This window comes from Cylas formicarius, unplaced genomic scaffold, assembly GCF_029955315.1.
Source record: "Cylas formicarius isolate icCylForm1 unplaced genomic scaffold, icCylForm1.1 PGA_scaffold_9__14_contigs__length_23061073, whole genome shotgun sequence".
NCBI lineage: Eukaryota > Metazoa > Arthropoda > Insecta > Coleoptera > Brentidae > Cylas > Cylas formicarius.
Genome location: NW_026844365.1, coordinates 15,336,621 through 15,355,119, shown reverse-complemented (window position 1 = coordinate 15,355,119; position 18,499 = coordinate 15,336,621). Strand labels below are relative to the sequence as shown.

The window sequence follows — 18,499 nt, the reverse complement described above, 5'->3', positions numbered from 1 at the left end:
TCTTAGGCTCGTTTTAGTTTAGTTCTCTTAAATTTCTAGTGTTATTGGAGCTTGTATCTTTTAAGTTAATAACAAAATGGATTATAAAATGAAGATGGATGATTTGAGGAAACCTGAACTGCGGTGGGAATTCAGGGTACGTGGTTTACCCATCGATGATGCAACTACAGTAGAACAAATGAGAACTACAATTCGTCCTCTTGTCAAATTAGAAAAGAAAAGTATACTACTAAGTTACCCCGATTATATGTTTGATTTTGACGATGAAATTAAATATATTAGTAATAGCCTTAAGGAGAGTAATACCCTAATGACTCATTAGACAAATGTGTTAAGCAAAACCCGAATCTCAGTATTCTTTTAAATAATACTCACCTAAGTGATGATGGAGATATCGATAACGCTTCCATTTCTTCTCAAACACCAACTAGGAATTCCACTTTAAATCATTCTTCGGCTACACCTTCAACTTCGCAGACGTTGCTCAAGTCCCAACAGATTGATAGATGGGGAATTAAATCTACCGGAAACACAAAACTTTTGTCGGTACACAGTTTCCTGGAACGCGTCGAGGAGCTGAGGAAAGCCCGAAACGTATCGGAAAGGCAGCTCTACGAGTCCGCCATAGACTTTTTTGGTAACAAGGGTAAGGAATGGTACAGATCAAACTGTCATCGATTCAACTCCTGGACCGTATTATGTGATTTATTAAGAAAACATTATGAGAATCCCGATTACAAGCCCAGACTTTTCAGACAAATCCTAGATCGCACTCAGGACTCCAGCGAATCCATCGTCAGCTACTTAACTGATATGAATGGATTATTCCGTCGTTACGGCAACCTTTCACCAGACATATAGGCCGAAATAGTAATACGAAACCTAGCGCCATTTTATGGAACTCAACTACCTGTTGTAACTTCGATTGAAGAACTAGAGGATGCGTGTATCAAGCTTGAAACAAAGAAATATAGGGCAGACCACTACGTTCCACCCTCTAGGAAAAGACATACTATGGTAGAACCCGATTTTGCATTTGTATCGGCTTCTACATCGGCAGACCACACGGAGGAAACACTGATCGATGTTAATTCTATCGACAAAACCAACACTTTCGCGCTACAAGATAACAGACGTTTCTCTAGGTATAAATGCTTTAATTGCCAAGGGATGGGACATGTAAGCAAGGATTGTACCAAACCTCGCACCAAATATTGTTATCGATGTGGAAATCCTAACGAAACCACACGAACTTGCAAAAAGTGCGCGTCCTCGAGGAAACGGATCGAGGGAGCGTCAATAAGCCGTGAGATGTCTTCCAGCCCTACTATATCGGCTGTTTCTGTATATTTTCCGCAGAAAATTTTATTGGATTATATAATTGGACATGTACATGGAGATCAGAGGCCTTACATAGAAATAAGTATATTAGGGTACACTATGAATGGTTTGTTGGACTCTGGTGCTTCACGCACCATAGTTGGTTTGCCAGGATTCGAAATATTGAAGAGTCTAGGCCTGCGACTGTTGAGACATAATTTGAATTGTACCGTTGCTAATGGGCAAAGCTGTACCAGTACAGGTTATTTTCAGGCTCCAGTTACATTGATGCACAAAACGAAAATTATTGACATTCTGGTCGTTCCCGAGCTCTCACATAAGCTAATTCTAGGAGTGGATTTTTGAAAAACTATGGAGTTAGTACCAGATCTTAGGCAGGATGTGTGGCATTTTACTGATGATGTGAGAGTTCAAGTTTGTAGTATTCAGGATGTATCTGCACTAACTCCGGAACAACGGATAGCGTTAAATAACTTGGTCGAGCAAAAATTTTCGGAAATTTCAGGAGAGCTTGGTTGCCGTAATGTAGCACAAGATGAGATTGAGTTAGTACCTGGTACCAAACCTATTAAACAACGATATTATCCGGTATCCCCAATGAAAGAAAAGAATATGGATGATGAACTGCAAGAAATGCTACGATTAGGGGTAATTGAACCATCTAAGAGCCCGTGGTTGAGTCCAGTGTGTTTAGCTAAGAAGAAAGACGGTACCTATCGGTTCTGTATAGATTTCAGGAAGCTTAATGCCGTTACAAAGAAAGACGCATATCCTCTTCCATATATTTCTTTCATATTAGATCGTTTAAGAGGTGCTCGTTACATCAGTTCAATCGACATCAAATCTTCGTTTCGGCAGGTTCCACTCAGTGAAAAATCAAAAGAATACACCGCTTTCACCGATCCTTTACGGCCTTTGTATCAATTTACTAGGATGCCATTCGGTCTAAGTAATTCTCCTGCTACTTGGCAGAGAATAGTCGATCGAGTTTTGGGTTACGATTTGGAGGAACATGTCATGGTTTACTTGGATGACATCATATTAATTTCTAAGGACTTTACCGATCATTTAAGAATCCTGAACATTGTATTTGATAGGTTGAGAGATGCTGGACTTGTGGTCTCTAAAGAGAAGTGTCATTTTTGTAAATCACAACTTAAGTACTTATCGTATTTAGTGGACTTTCAAGGCCTTCGTCCTGATCCTGAGATATATATACACGAAATTAGGCGTTTCAGCGGTACTGCCTCTTGGTATAGGCGATTTATTCCCAACTTTTCCTCGGTAATGGCCCCTATTAATCAACTTACCAAGAAAAATGCTAAATGGTCTTGGTCTGAGGAATGTCAGAAATCATTTAACCTCATCAAGGAAGCTCTTGTCACAGCCCCAGTTTTGACGTGCCTGGATTTCACCCGAGTATTTACTTTGCAGACAGATGCCTCGCATTATGGCTTGGGAGCAGTCCTCACTCAAGAGTTTGAAGATGGCGATAAAGTAATATGCTACCTTTCACGGTCTCTCACACGTCAAGAAAAAGAGTGTCTAGCGGTAATTTGGAGTGTGCAGAAATTGCGCCACTATTTGGAAGGTCCAAAGTTCAAGGTCATAACGGATCAGCATTCTTTATTGTATCGAACCAATTTGAAGGATCCGCAAGGTCGCCTCGCGCGCTGGTGTTTGCTCCTGCAACCGTATGATTTTGAGTTGGTCCACAGAAAGGGGAAGGAATATGTGGTTCCAGACTTCCTATCGAGATCTGTCCCAACTGCCAATATTGATTCTGTTAATATTCACCAAGTAGATGGCACTGCATGGTCTTTTCACCAAACCAGCGATAAATGGTATAAAGACATGTTTGTTAATTTGGAAAATAAGCCTGATAAATACCCAAGTTGGAGGGTAGAAAACTGTCTATTGTACAAACACGTAAAATCTCCGCATCCGCACATTTTGAACCTGCTCATTCTTGGAAACTCGTTGTTCCGAAGGATAAGAGAAGAGATATTTTAAAGAGATGTCACGATATTCCAGCTGCAGGACATATGGGAGTATTTAAGACCTACTGGAGAGTTAGTGAGCGTTACTTTTGGCCGAAAATGAGAACCGATATAATTCGTTACATCAGATCATGTCAAGTTTGTGCACGGAACAAAGTTGAACAGCGGATCCCTGCCGGACTTATGGGAGATCACCCAAAAATTAGAGAACCGTGGCAAGCGATTAGCCTAGATTACATGGGCCCACTGCCTAGATCTAAATCGCAGAATGCCTATTTGTTGGTTGTAACCGATTATTTCAGTAAATATACCGTTATATTTCCTTGTCGTTCAGCTAAAGCTAAGTCCCTTTGTAAATTTGTCGAGGAGAGAATTTTCTTGACTTATGGTACCCCACAGTACTTGACTTGCGACAATGGCCCTCAGATGAAATCGAAAGAATTTCAAGATCTTTGTAAGTCATACAAAACCAAAATCTTTTATACGCCGAGCTATTATCCTCAAGCTAACCCAACTGAACGAGTAAATATTTCAAAAGGTAATCATAGAACTTGGGACGAAAATTTGGCATCGATTGCTTGTGCTATTCGAACTTCGAAGTCGGAAACCACCCGCTATAGTCCTTACTTTGTAAATTTTGGTCGTGACCATAGATTATTCGGCACAGATTATAATGAGACTATAAACCTTGAAACAAGGTCAGAACCTAGCAAAACCGATGATATTAAGAAGAGAGCTGAGACCTTTAAAAAACTTTATAACGAAATATTTAAAAGAATTCAATGTTCGCGAGAACGTAATAAACATCGATATAATCTACGAAGACGCCCCATTCAATATGCGGTAGGCCAAAACGTTTGGCGCAAGAATAAGACACTTTCCGATGCCACTAAATATTACAGTGCCAAATTGGCTCCAGAATTTCTAGGCCCCTTTATCGTCACAAGGAGAACTGGCAGTTGGACGTACGAACTTGCTGATGAACAAGGCAATTATAAGGGTCAATGGCATGTTCAAGACCTTAAACCGGTTTATCCTTCCGAACTACCCGATCCAGACACAGATGAAAACTAATTTTGTTTTAAGTCGATCTTTATATGTCTAGTGATTTTGTCGTGTTTAGCTTAGCAATAACACTTTAATTTAATTAGTGCCTTCGCTAGCTTTAATTACTTTCCTAATTGCCTGGCAACTGTCCTTTTTTTTCTACCTCGTTTATTCTTAGAATTTTTTTTTTGGATGATTGTTTTTGTTTTCCTTTTTTTTGAGAAGTGAATATAGACTTCACATGTGTCGCTAATCGTCCGTAAATTTTACAGAATTTCCGTCCTTTTATTGGAAGGGGGGAGTTGTAACACTTCAGAATTGTTACTTTACTGGAATACGATCCGGTAGTTCCGCGCCTACATTTTAAATTCTAAGAGCCTTTCTTTTCCTGCCTCGCCGGCAAACACCTGATTTGCTCTAACGTCTGCGCTACCAGGCTAAGAAAGTCGTAATTTAATTCGCTTTATTTAGTTGTTATTACCAATGTTTCAAATACACACTTCCTAATAAATGGTCTCCTTAAAACTATAACCTTTTATCAATGAAGAAGTAATTGAACCCGACAGCGGAATAAATGCGTATATATTCTCTTTGAATAAATAATTCGTTCGCTAAATAGATTCGTATCGCTTGTATCATTGGGCGTATGGCCTTATGCACCAAGTTCCGTGATTTCTCTCCGTTCCGGCATCTCTCTCGAATATCTGAGAAAGTAATCTATTTATCTTTCTCACTCCTGGCTCCAAGCGACATGCGTGGTATGATATCGTTTTCCTTTTTTGGGTAGAAGAACAGTGATTAACCTACCGGCTTTTTCTTCAGCCATCGTTTTGCGGATATAGGGTTAAATGCACTTAGATGTGTGGTCAGCGATTTGGTGATTCCGTTGCTGTTCATATTTTTGGTTCGTTCGGAGAACTGCCCACACTTACTCTTTAAGAAGATTTGACTGCTACCTGCTGCCTACCAAGCTTTCACCCTCAAGAACATCCATCCATTAAGTATTTAGCTTTTGTTACCTTTACCATTCTATTCACTCTTTAAAGAGTCAGTAAATTTTCCGGCTCGTTTTCGGAATTTAGACGCTGTCGGCTTATACGCTGAAACTTTATAGGATCCTTGGAACACCCGTACTCTCGTTGGAACACCCGTATCTCCTTGAAGCCCCGTACTCGCCTTAGAGCACCCGTAGCCCTTTTAGGAGGGCTCGCGCTTTGGAGGCTTCTGGATTGACGTATTCGGGGAGGATCCAAACTTCGAAGTTCCTGTGTTCTCTGGATATTGGAGTACATTTGAATCATTGCTTGACTACCGGCTCACTTGATAGATCTGCGCGAGGTCAGACACCCCCTGTAGGCTGCCCTCTCCGGGAAATAAACGAGGTGACGTCCAATTCGATGTAAGCGCTACGCGAGATATTGTTAGGCATACCCTTTTTTTTGTTTTCCGTTTTTGTTACGCTCAGTAATTTAATCGATACCTTTCTTTGCTATACCAACACGGAAATTCAATAATCATGTAGTTTTACTCTCGAAAATTTGTGTACAAATGCTTTGAAAATTTATGTATAATTATTTGCGGGAAGTTGACGTACCGGTAATACTGAGTATGATCGTGGTCGAGTTTTTTTTTATTTTAATAATTACCTATATTGCCCCTGTAAGCCTGTGGTGATCACCTAAGAGAATTTGACTCTACATCCGCAAAGCGATGGCTGAAGAAAAAGCCGGTAGTTTAATCACTTTTTGGCTAGCTACCACACTGTTCTTCTACCGAAACAGGAAAACGATATCATACCAGGCATGTCGTTCGGAGCCAGGAGTGAGAAAGATAAATTGATTATTTTCTCAGATATACGAGAGAGATGCCGGAACGGAGAGAAATCACGGAACTTGGTGCATAAGGCCATACGCCCAATGATACTAGCGATACGAATCTATTTCGCGAACGAATTATTTATTCAAAGAGAATATATACGCATTTATTCCGCTGACGGGTGCAATTAATTCTTCATTGATAAAAGGGTATAGATTTAAGGAGACCATTTATTAGGAAGTGTGTATTTGAAACATTGGTAATAACAACTAAATAAAGCGAATTAAATTACGACTTTCTTAGCCTGGTAGCGCAGACGTCAGAGCAAATCAGGTATTTACCGGTGAGGCAGGAAAAAAAAGGCTCTTAGAATTTAAAATGTAGACACGGAACTACCGGATCGTATTCCAGTAAAGTAACAAGTCTGAAGTGTTACAGTAACTATACTTAGCGAATTATTTGTTCTACGTATTGATTCACGGATGGAAAAATATGTTGACAATATATTCCGGGATATCATCCGTTCGCTCGTTCAACTGTGACTGAAATCCTGCAAACGGTTCGCCAAGATCTCACTTGGTATTTTCAATGCTCGTGCTCGGAAAACGCCAGTGTTCGAAGTGTTTTCGAAGCGCGAGCATTGAAGATGCCAAGAAACAACTTATTGAAACTAAGTTAGTAAAGAGCCTTCTAAAAAAGTGTCAATTACTTTTGGTCTTTAACATGCCTTACTAATTATTACATACAATATTAATGACACAGCTTAAATGATGCAAAACAAAATATAACCAAATCAATAGAGAAAAACAACTGCATAATTGGAAATACTTCTGCTAATATTTCGTCAGGCCTCACTCATTATCGATATCGGCTTGTAGCTTTTTGGGTATTGATTTAACTAATTCTCTAATATACTCCAGTTCCATATTTCAATAAAATTTACTTTTAATTTTTTTCAATAATTTTTCAATTTTAATTCTTCCTGATATTTATTTATCGGATCCAAATAAGTTTATTTTGGTCTCATCGGCAAATATTACTGAATTCCAGAAGTTCAAATCTTTATCCATATACTCTCTAGCGAATGCGAATCTCACGCGTGTATTTCTTCGGCTAATGAAAGGCTTATTTCTGACAGTTCGACCATGTAAATTATTTTTTCGCAGAATTCGTCGAATTGTATCAGGGTTACACATTCTTCCTAACTGTATTTCCAACTCGACACACATCTTTGGACCACTTTTTTTGGATAATCTATTCACACGTTCATTGAAGATCTTATTTGGAGCTACCCTTGAGTTTGAGTAACGAAAACGTGTTCTAAAATTTCAAACTAAACAAAAAACAATTGCAGTAATAAATAAAAGCCACGACGTCGCCTTGGCAAATTTCAAAATGATAAGTTTTGACCCCGGTTATTTAAGCTATGACGTAAATATTGCATATAATTTAATTAATTGTTTATTGTTAACTAAGTAAGGTATATTTAAGACGAAAAGTAATTCACACTTTTTTAGAAGGCCCTTTACTAACTTAATTTCAATAAGTTGTTTTGTGCCAAATAAATAAAGAGACATTCAGACCAGTCAGTTTTTTTATTATAGCGACTGCATCATTTAAGCTGCGAGTCGCTGTATATAATGACAAGTTTTAATGGGCGACTTTAGTCTCTAGTGACTTAGTTTATCAAGTGTCTATACTTCTTCTATTGCCATTTTCTTTTAGGTACATTTTTTCAAAACATCACGATTATATTGACCGAATAACGTGGGTCTTCTTTGCGGCGGCAGCGAATCCACTTTTTATTTAAAAAAGACAAACTGAGCCACGATAAAGTAATACAAAATACCAGAAAACGAAAATAAAACGCAAACAAACAATCGAGCAGTTTTACATTTAATCTCGGACAAAACGGAGATTTTTACCGGCGCGACGACCGGTTGACCGAAAGTTTCGGAACAATAAACACCAAAATGGCGAAAATGGAACGACCGCGTATCCCGTAATTGAATTCGAAATATTCTGAGGGGGTTATTAAACGAAACAAACGTCGGTCACTGGAACGTCGGGGAACGTTATTCCCTTGTGTGTTCGTCGTTTTGCCTTTTCGCTTTCAAAAACAACATAGTTTTGACGTTGAAGTTGATTGCGCGGCCGAAAAGTTTTGGCGCCGTTGCAATTCGTCCTTTTCTGGAGCGTTATTTGCAATTATCCAAATTTTTGTTAAACATGTTTGACCCAATTATTTTGATTTATTTAATTTTGTTGGTACGCAAGTTTGAGCCTGCAAGCAAACAAATGAATTAAATACTTACTAATTATCCTCAAACGCTCCTGCGTCGGTTTTTGTTGAGTCGAACTTGCTAACGTTTCGTCAATCATCCTGTTGGCTTCTTCAGAGCTTGACTGAAACTGGCTCGCATTTTACTCTGTACCTGCTTTCGTGATTGTGTTCGGCAACTCCCGATGAGTCTTAAGGACCTTTTATGTTCTTTGATATATATAATTAGGCCCCAAAAAATCACATTTCCCAAGTTTTAGAAATTTTTGTTTTTCAATTGAGACCCTCTGTAACATTGTGGTATCAAGTAAAGTATTAATTTCTCTATCAAACTGCATTAGGGTTACCTATACCTATTTCGAACCATATTTGACACTATCGTATTTATTCGGCTACTTAACTTTTATTCCCAGAACATTTAACGAAATCTATGCATATTTTGAGAAAATACTGCCCGAAAAATGTCAATGTCGGTTCTTGAATGTCGCAAGCTCATTGGTTAAAAACGAGATTTTAAATCTCTCGCATGCGCATATTGAATAGACTTTCTCAACTTTTTCCTGTATTACGGGCAGAGGCAGGGCCTCTATATCTCTAGTAGCTATACGATCGCGACGTATAGAGCATATGCTACTGCAGGACGTTCAGTGGAAGCGGCAGATTTATAGATCAAATCAAAGACTTCTCAAATATGTCAATTCCCGAAGAGTGCGAAGAAGGGTTGTACCATGATTGAGTCACGATGCTAGAAATCGATCTACGACTTGAGAAACAGAAAGAGAGAGCGAGAGAGAAAAAGAAATTGAAAAAGGATTAGAGTCAAATCTGAAAGGTCGAAAGAATGAAATGTAAAATGTTGACCTAGTTTAAGTTTAATTGATGCAAATTTGCAAAGCAACTTACTGGATTTCCTTCTTACTTTTTTACTTATTAGTGATGCCCCGACTGAATATATCGCTTTAAACGATCATTGTCGTGAAATGTAAACACTTGCTCGGTTCTCAAAAATCAATTTGAATCGTCAGGTTTTCGCAGCTCCGCTTCGAAAGATAAATTCGACCGTCCGGTCTAACCGACGCTAGCCCGAATGGGGCAGCGAGGCGATAGTTTGAAAACAATTCGTTTCCTTAGTGGCACATTAGTCACTTTAATGTTTGGCACATTTCCCAGAAATAACAACCTTAGCACATCTCCAACTGTTGCTTTAGTCTAGTTGAGTGAAGAAAAATTAGCCCCTCGGCCGGTTCTGCGCCGCCTCGAGGGCAGTTCGGCCGTTAGGAAGAGTTTAGCATGTAAAATAAATTTTAATTAAAGGCAAAAAAGCAACGCTGGCGTATGCCGCGTATTCCCGTTTATTAACTTTCATGGGACGCGTGCATTCGCGTCGATATGAGAAAAGTTTTGTGGTAAACGAAAGAATGGCTAGGCCCTTTTGTCTTTATTAAATACGATGATAAAAGCAGGGCGATATCAAATTAAACTTTAAGGAAAAGGCTAAACAAATTATCCTACTTTTTTTACTTACAATTTTACAATATGCAAAATAATAGTTGAACGGAATAAAAAATAATTTCAAATAAACATGGACTAGGTCTGATGGTGTTGGATGTGGGGTTGAGAAAAACTAACAGATAAGCACAGATTGGTGGCAGGTGCGGGGTTCTTTGGGTTTTACGAAGTTTTGATTACGCACTTTTAGCTAGAAGGAATATTTTGTGTGTTTTGATTTTCCTTCCAGCCGAATAAAATTTCCATATTGGAAACACTGTCAGTATAGTTACCCTTAGTAACCACATAACTTAAGGTGGTTCATCTGGTGGCAGGTGTGGGGTCTTACCGATGAGTCTTAACTAATCAAATGTTAGAAGTTTATTCTAGGCATGGGAATCGGTGTGTAATACTGGACAAATAGAGTTTACAGTTTTTTTTTACTCATAATCTTATCTCTCAAACATTAACCCTTATAACCACTTTTAAAAGATATTTGTTTAATTTTTTTTTCAAAAGTTTCTGTAGAAATCTAATTAATTAGGTGGTTTAGTTATAGTTATATAAGTTCAAAAAGTTAAAAAATTATCTCCTTTCATCTCCATGGTGAACTTCATGCTATTCTGTGACGAGTAAATATGATTCAAAAAAGTCTGTATTTGATAAAGGCACGATACAGCTGTTATAAGCAAAAACCACTTCAATACGAATACGATTTTTAAGTTATTATAATTATTAATTCCACAGGATCTTGAATTTATTCGTTTTATTTTACTAAAGCCGGAAGTCAATTAGAAACATCAAAATTATTCCTTTTTTTGAAGAAAGGGCAAGGTTAATGGCTCCTTAAATTTTAATGTTAAATGTATTTTATTAAATCTGAACACGTGTACCATTAATCCAGGTTTCACAATAACCTATTAGGATAAATATGATTTTTTTATGACAATATTGAATTTAATTTACTAAATTTGGTGAAACCTATATTTTTTACAGGAGAATGATCGTTTACCTTGAACAAATTTGTTGTCTCTGGAAGTGCCTACTTTAATAGCATCCTGGTACACCAACGAAACAACATGCAGGTTGGCATACCGGAGTTAAGAAATGATCTTATTTTACTGAAAATTTCAGAAAGTTGGTGCTTATTTTATCCGTGAACGTATGACCTGCTGGCCACCGGTGGTTTGTTTGTTTTGTTAAATAAAAACCATACAGTAATGTTTCATGATACCTATGAAGAAAGCATTCTGTTCATCATTTATTATTTCTAGCAGAGGCGTACGTCGTCGATACAATTCGCGTTAGTATTTAAATCGTTTGCCGCTTCGAAGGCCGTAATTTTTTTTATTCTGGTGGTCGCGAAAACGACCTAGAAGAAAAACACTTTGGATAATGTAAGGAAAGTAACAAAACGGAATTCTGAATAGGGAAAATTAGCCCCAGAGACTTTCTTGGAACGCCGGTGAGTCTCTGATTTGTGCGACAATGGGGTTTGCCTGCGTTTCCCTTATTTACTTCGACTACGGACTCTTGTCCCTTGCGACGCGCGAAAGTTCGAAACTGACAACCCGGGTCGTTTATCATAATGTAATAACATCGGTGCCTTGTTCGATGTCGCGCACAACGTACTTTTACACTCAGGGATCCGAGATATGAATATTTATTGGTGGCGCCAGTATATCCCGATGGAGATTTTTTGCCGAAAACTCTTACGTATTCAAAACTACATAATTAATGTAGTAAGTTAACATTCCAATTAGCCTTATTTTATTGGATAAAACAACAAATAACTTTCATCTATTTATTTTGACAAACAAAGCTACTTTACGGAATGTTTGGAGAAAATTAAATATTTTTTTATATTTCTTTATTTTATTGTCCATTAAATGAATATGTCTCATTAACTAAGCTAATTCAAAAAAACCCGAAAAAAAAAAGTAAACCAACTGTCCCAAAGTCAATGTATTGACAATTAGGGCAGCATATGATAAAATTAAAGCAGTATATGTAAAGCTAAAGTTTTGGATAGGTATATAATATTTATTCGGAGAACGAATTGCTTTTCCTCGCAGAAATTCTTTGCTTCTTTCTAAACCATGTCAGTTCTCCATCATAGGGGTGGTTTAACATGATTATGAATTTTGAGACAAATGTGCGATGTGGCCCGTTAATTATCTCAGAATCTGCAACTTAACGACAAAATTTGTTTCGATTCACTTATATCTTTATATCATATGGCTGTATATATAGGCTGCTTGTATATTAGTGGACAGGAAAATTATTGTATATGGCGACATTTGCAGGCTTAAATATATATAAATATATTTCTCCAAATGAAAACTTTTTTTATAAATTTGCCGTTGATTTTCCTATAGAAGAGGATTCACAATAGGTGTTGATATTTTAAAAATAAGTAAATACGAGGTATCCAGAACCTCTATTTTTATAATTGTATATATTTGGCGTTAAGAAAAAATGGTGCAATTTTTTTTTTATTTCAAAGAGATCTTGGTAAACAACTCTCTTTCCATTTACTAGTAATAGGCAAAATATGGCAGAAAAAAAAACAATGGGGGGGCACTGAAGAAGTGTCATCTATTATTGGCTAATATTATAAATTATTCCTGATAATTAAATTAACAAAAAAGTTTTAAAATTCGTTAAATGTCTAAAAATGAAACAGATTTTATTAAAAACACTTAGACATTTGCTAAAAAATATTCACAAAAATCTGCTTTAAATAATTAACAGAAACATTTAAAACTTAAAGAATATAAAAAATATGTATTTTTTATAAAAATCTCATTTTTCTTATTCTTTTATTTCTCATTTTAGTTTGATTTATTAGCTATTAATATTTCCGTTTTGTAGACTAGTCGATAAAAAAACAAAAATTTGGAATAACCTATTGTGCTAATACCTATGAGTGAAATGTTCCGCAACACAAGTAAATCTTGTTTTATATTTATAGTATCAGATACAATATTTAATATTAGCTGTTTTGAGTTATTGTTGCCCCAAAACACAGTTAAAATATCTGCAAATGAAGTAAATCAGCTTGTAATTTCAAGTCGTGTTGAGCCATTAATGTAAGTTACAAATGGCTGGCAAAACGGATCATTGCGGTTCCTGAATGATACGTCACTAATGCTATTACTTTGTTCACGTCCATTTTCACTGATCACAGATCACAGATCACTGCTGAGGGTACCTCCCGCGTAGAAACACTGGCTAAAAACTCAAAACTTAAAATTTACATTGATTTGGTATATTTTCTTAATTTAAAACAATACAGAGGCCATCTTTGTCAAGTTGGTCAACTGATCTAAGGCATTTTTCTACCACATTTAATACTACATAATTATAATATCAAAAAAGAAGCTTTACAAAATTCAGTAGAACATAACGTTACAGTACATAAAAATTTTCAGGAAAACGGAAAAGTTTAGTTAGTTAGTTTCCTTAGTTGTCTAGGGGGTAGCCTAAAATAGTATACTGTGCAAGAAGTTGTACTAAGTGACATTTTGCGAACACTTAATTACTAAATTATTGCTTATATTAGAGTAAGCACTAGAAAGCCATATTTTTTGTTATTTCTTTCAAAAACATTTTGATTAACATTGTTGACGATTCTAAAACAATTTTTATTTTAATAGAATAAAGAATGCAGGCATTTGTCCTTTTGCTTTGCTTGACTTTCTCCGCTTAACGGTTTAACGGAAGTTAAAAATTAATTACTTTATTAATAAAGACAGTGATTAGGGTCTTCAGAAAAACCGTATTGCCTGCTCGGCAGTTTCAACTACGTACGGATCATATAGCCCGCTGTTAACCTTGAACCCGGGGAGTCCATAAAGTTAATGGTCACGAAAACCGTAAGCACACCCGCCTGAGCGCAGTTCCGGAATTGTATAAGTTTTATGGCAGGAAAGAGATCCCTTACCCCAACTTCTCCAAGATTACTTCGCCCGTACATGTTTCGGGGTAATACCGCAGGAAGTAATTATCGGAGAACGAGTCGGATAGCTATTCTAAAAGCCTCAGTTAGCGAAGAGTTGATTGCGTTTTTCAATTTTCGTTTAAGCGAAAGAGGGTGCCGCACCGAGAGTTTTTCGTTCTGAATATTACGTCAAGTTTGCTTCCCCGGTGGTGATTTATTTTTGTTTGGGACCGAGAGTGCCGAGTGTCAAACTTGGCTTCTGCTTTGTGAAGAAAATTAATATCGTTGAATGATGAATGATTATCGAAAACACCAACGGGTGTGAAAAATCTGCGAAAGGTCCGAATTTAAAACGCTGTCTTAGTAGTAGGTATTGGTTACTTCTACTCCCCCTTACCAGGGGCCTACCAATTTTCAACATTAGAGATGTTGATCGAGGGACGTAGAAGTCACCAACACCAACTACCTGACGTCCACTTACGTCTCGTAAGAATACAAGGTGTTACTTAAACGACAAGTCCAATTCGTTAACAAAATATGTGTGTGGATAATATTTCGAGTCTCACAGAAAATTTGACTGTCAGGAATAATTAACTGCTATCCAAAAAGCAATATGGGGTTACTGACGCCCGTATTAAGCATTCTTCTTGATATAATAAAATAACTATGGGATATTTGTGGACCTGACTTCCAAAATCTTCTAAATAAATTGGACAATCTTGAGAGTTAATAGTAATTTCACATAGTCTTTTTAAACTATGTCTTTGAAAAATTATATTGTGTAACGCACTGATGAAGAATACGTTTGATTTGTTGAGGGCACGCTAAACAAGGAATCGTAATGCCTTCCCCATGCTGTGTTAGTCTAAGACTTTTGAGTCTACGGTCTTATTTACTAATTGTCTATATTTTTGTTTGATCGACGTTGTCGTAATATTTCCTTTTTTTTTTTTCAGGTTTCATAATGTGCTTCGATTCGCACTTAAGGGGACCTTCGTTCGTGATGGAGCCTCCGCCGCGATTAGAATTTTCCAATTCCAGCGGAGGCTGGCTGGATTGTTCTGCGTCCGGCAGCCCCCAGCCCTCGATCGATTGGTTAAGCGTCGACGGCACGTCGGTGGGCGACGTTTCGGGAATTAGGAGAGTCCTCAGGAACGGCACTTTGTTCTTGCAACCTTTCGCCGCAGCCGCGTATAGGTTAGTGGCTTGTCTTTTAATTAATTCATTTTATATCATGCGGTTAAAATAGAGTAAACAAGATTTTATTTATGTTGATATTGTATTGTTGTTATTTTCGAAAACTTTTTCTTCCCATTTTGCTTAAGACCCCTTAAAATTTTCCTCGAATTATTTAAGCATCCCCTGTAAAAAATGTTTTGGATTCTTAGTTTAGCAGTAGGCTACAGTCCGGACAGATTTTGTGTTAAAAAATATATAAACCAAAGGATGACCTATTCTAAACCTTTCAATCTAATGTTAATGAATTTGCATGTTAATGTTTTCATATTTTGAACAAACATCATAAACGCTTTGGTGAATCTTATGGGTTCATACATTGCAACTGGCACCAAATATGTCTAAAATAAGACCAAAATTAAGAAAAATTTATTTGCAGGCAAGATATTCACAGCACCGTATATCGATGCGTTGCCTCTAACACCGTAGGAAGAATTATCAGCAGGGATGTACAAGTGAGGGCTGGTAAGGAGATTCTTTGTATCTATTTTAGTTAAAACTTAATTTGAAGGCTGCATGTTTACTGTTTACATATTTATTACATATTATTTATTGTTATCGTACAATTGAATATCATGGCCGAACGACAAATGACAATTTGCTTCTTTGCAATTTATATCTGACCTGATATCTAACTATTAGCAGCAGTAGATTTCTTAGACACTATTAGTTTTGTGTCAAGAAATTCCCATAAGATGTGGAATTTATATATAAAACTGTTTAAGTGTCTAGTTAATCTACGCGACGTTTTAGATTTCGATCCATTATGACTCCCAGGTACTTAGTTCTGTTCAGCTCACTAACCGTATTGTAATTTCTTTTGTTTGCAGTGGTTACACAATCATTTAAAGTCGATGTTGAAGTTATTGGTGCTGCGAGAGGTTGTACCGCCGTACTGAAATGCATGGTGCCAAATTTTGTTAAGGACCTAGTTAGGATAATTTCATGGGTACAAGAACCATCGTTTTTCATCTACCCTTCGTTGCAAGGTGGTAAGTTTCTAAAGACTCTTTAACGAAATTGATCAATTTTGGCAGTACGACGGATTTCGAAAAATTTCACATTGATAAAGTTCTCCCGACAATATACCGCTTTTACAACCTTTTATGATTATGACTTCGGAATGAACTTAAGACCCGCCTGTTGTAAAGCGTGTTCCACATCCAGGGCCGCATTTAAGATATTAGCGGACAAGAACTTTGCCATACGGACTGTAATATTTTAAGAGTAGGGAAATTTTCTTTGATTAAACTGTCATATTAATTCGTGTCAGTGTGCTCGTCATAAATCTTCCTAAAACAGTCCCTACTCGAGGTAGCTCTATTTCAAGTTGAATTTGCTCATTAGATAGTTTGATATCCTATATTAGAAACACATGAGAAAGCTTAAACTGATTTACACCTTAATGGTTTAACTCTTAAATATTATCCTATGAAAGCATCTTATGTAGATTATTGAATTATTATGGACTTTTTACCAGTTTTGCTATTGGTTGATTTGACGGGGGTTGGTGAAATCGGCGTAGGATGCCAGTTTTATGAAGTACTTTATTAGTCATCGAAGCTTTGGACTTTTCTATTTCTAATCCATCTTGTGTTTGTAATTTGTAATTACCAGCTTACTCTTGTTCAATTGTTTTTATCACAATTTATTTCTTACCAAATTATTACCAATTAAATTAAATTACCAAATTAACGCCCAAAATGACAAAAACACCGCAGTACGTGACATAGTTGTGAATGGTGTCCAAGAAAGAAAAACGCAAAAAGATCGTGTGGTTCCAAAAAGTCTACTTCACATGCACCATGTCGGAAATTGTTTTAGCAATTAAAACTTTACATGAGGAGTTACATAGTGTTTTGAGCATTGACTGTTGCCGAGGGACTACGTGCGTTCGTACGAAGAATTAGTTCTCATTACAAAACCATCAGTAACATACAAGTTTTTGTGTGCACAAGGTACCGAAGTACGGATCTGGTACGTCATTGTGGAATTACGAATCTATTTATTGAGGCTTACAAAGAGAAACCCAACCATAAAAAATTACCAAAGGTAAATATCGGATTATGTCATGAAAACGGTGTACTGTTTGGAGAACTGTACTAATTTTTTGATTGTGATTTTAGTAAGGGGTTATTTTATTTCTTATCTCGAAAACGAAAACGGAAAAATACAAAAAAATCAGTGGCGTACATTTTTCTTTCAATTTTTACCCCCCATATCTTGGCAAGCAGGGCATTTACGCACCTTATTTTGAATTCAGATTTATATTCAAACGTCATAACTAAAACAATCCCGCACTGAAGGATTACGGTGTATATCTCTAAATATTCACAAAACTTTGCTTGTTTCTAATTATGCTGTGACAAGATAGGGTCAGAGTAAATACTAGTCACAAAAGTCAGATTCGGCGCTGTGGTCATTTCAAATTGGCATGGCAAGCGTAACGTTGATCAAATTTAAATTTAAACATCACCCGCGGTTTCGAAAATCTAGGTTACGAATTATGTTAATCCCTTGCGAGCGAGACGTCCTGAAATAACAGACACTAATTCGAATCCGTTTGCGTTTCTTTTCATTCTTTCATAAATAATTTGTTAGGGGTAAAAGTACTGTACTTCGTTTCAGTAAAGTTAACGTTTCACAAATTTGATAATTATTCTAGCTTAAAAAAGAAGGTTTAAACGGGAGCTGTGTTTATATTTTGGATATGACAGGTTTATTTTTGAACCTTTGCATTTATTAAAAAAGGTAAGGCAATTGATAACGGAAGTATAAACTCTCATTCTCTCACATTTCCTTCTTCGCAGTGTGTGTGGTTTAAATGGAAATATTTCCACTGGATAGCAATATATCCACAAAAATGGCAAAAATGAGCCGAGATATTGACCAAGTGATTCACTAGAAGTCATAAAAAACTTTAGAAAATTGCCCATATTTTCCACCCAAAAAAATTGAAATTTTTCGCTTCCACATGGACACCTGGCATAACAAAAAAGAAAATCCTGCATCACCGACGCAGGGGCCAATGATGACGCTTGGCCTATTTTTAATTAAATTACAAACTCACTTTATATTGACGGTTCGCTAGGTTAGCGATAGTTTAATGTGAATATTGCCGTAAAAAAATGGTAAAGAAGCGATATAGGAGGCATTCCTTTTAAAAACTCACAGAACATGTGTTAAAGTTCGTCAAGTTGGTAATACTTTGGAACACCCCATGTATGAAATAATTACTTGCTTTAGTGGCTCCTTGGTACAAGCGCCAATAACCAAATTTTGGGAAATGCATCAATATTTTATTATTTTTTAAAAAATCGTAAATATGAAATTAACAACATTTTTATG

At 36.7% G+C, this 18,499-nt stretch overlaps 1 protein-coding gene across 6 annotated transcripts in view; it reads left to right on the top strand.

The window, feature by feature from the left end:
- LOC132707251 (cell adhesion molecule Dscam2) overlaps positions 1-18,499 on the top strand; it is a 312,262-nt gene that overhangs the window by 200,147 nt on the left and 93,616 nt on the right. For all 6 annotated transcript variants that reach the window (XM_060679030.1, XM_060679031.1, XM_060679029.1 and 3 more), the window contains exons 2-4: positions 14,872-15,112; positions 15,531-15,616; positions 15,982-16,143. In XM_060679030.1, coding sequence (XP_060535013.1) covers positions 14,872-15,112; positions 15,531-15,616; positions 15,982-16,143 — 489 coding nt within the window. The remainder of the gene's footprint in view (positions 1-14,871; positions 15,113-15,530; positions 15,617-15,981; positions 16,144-18,499) is intronic.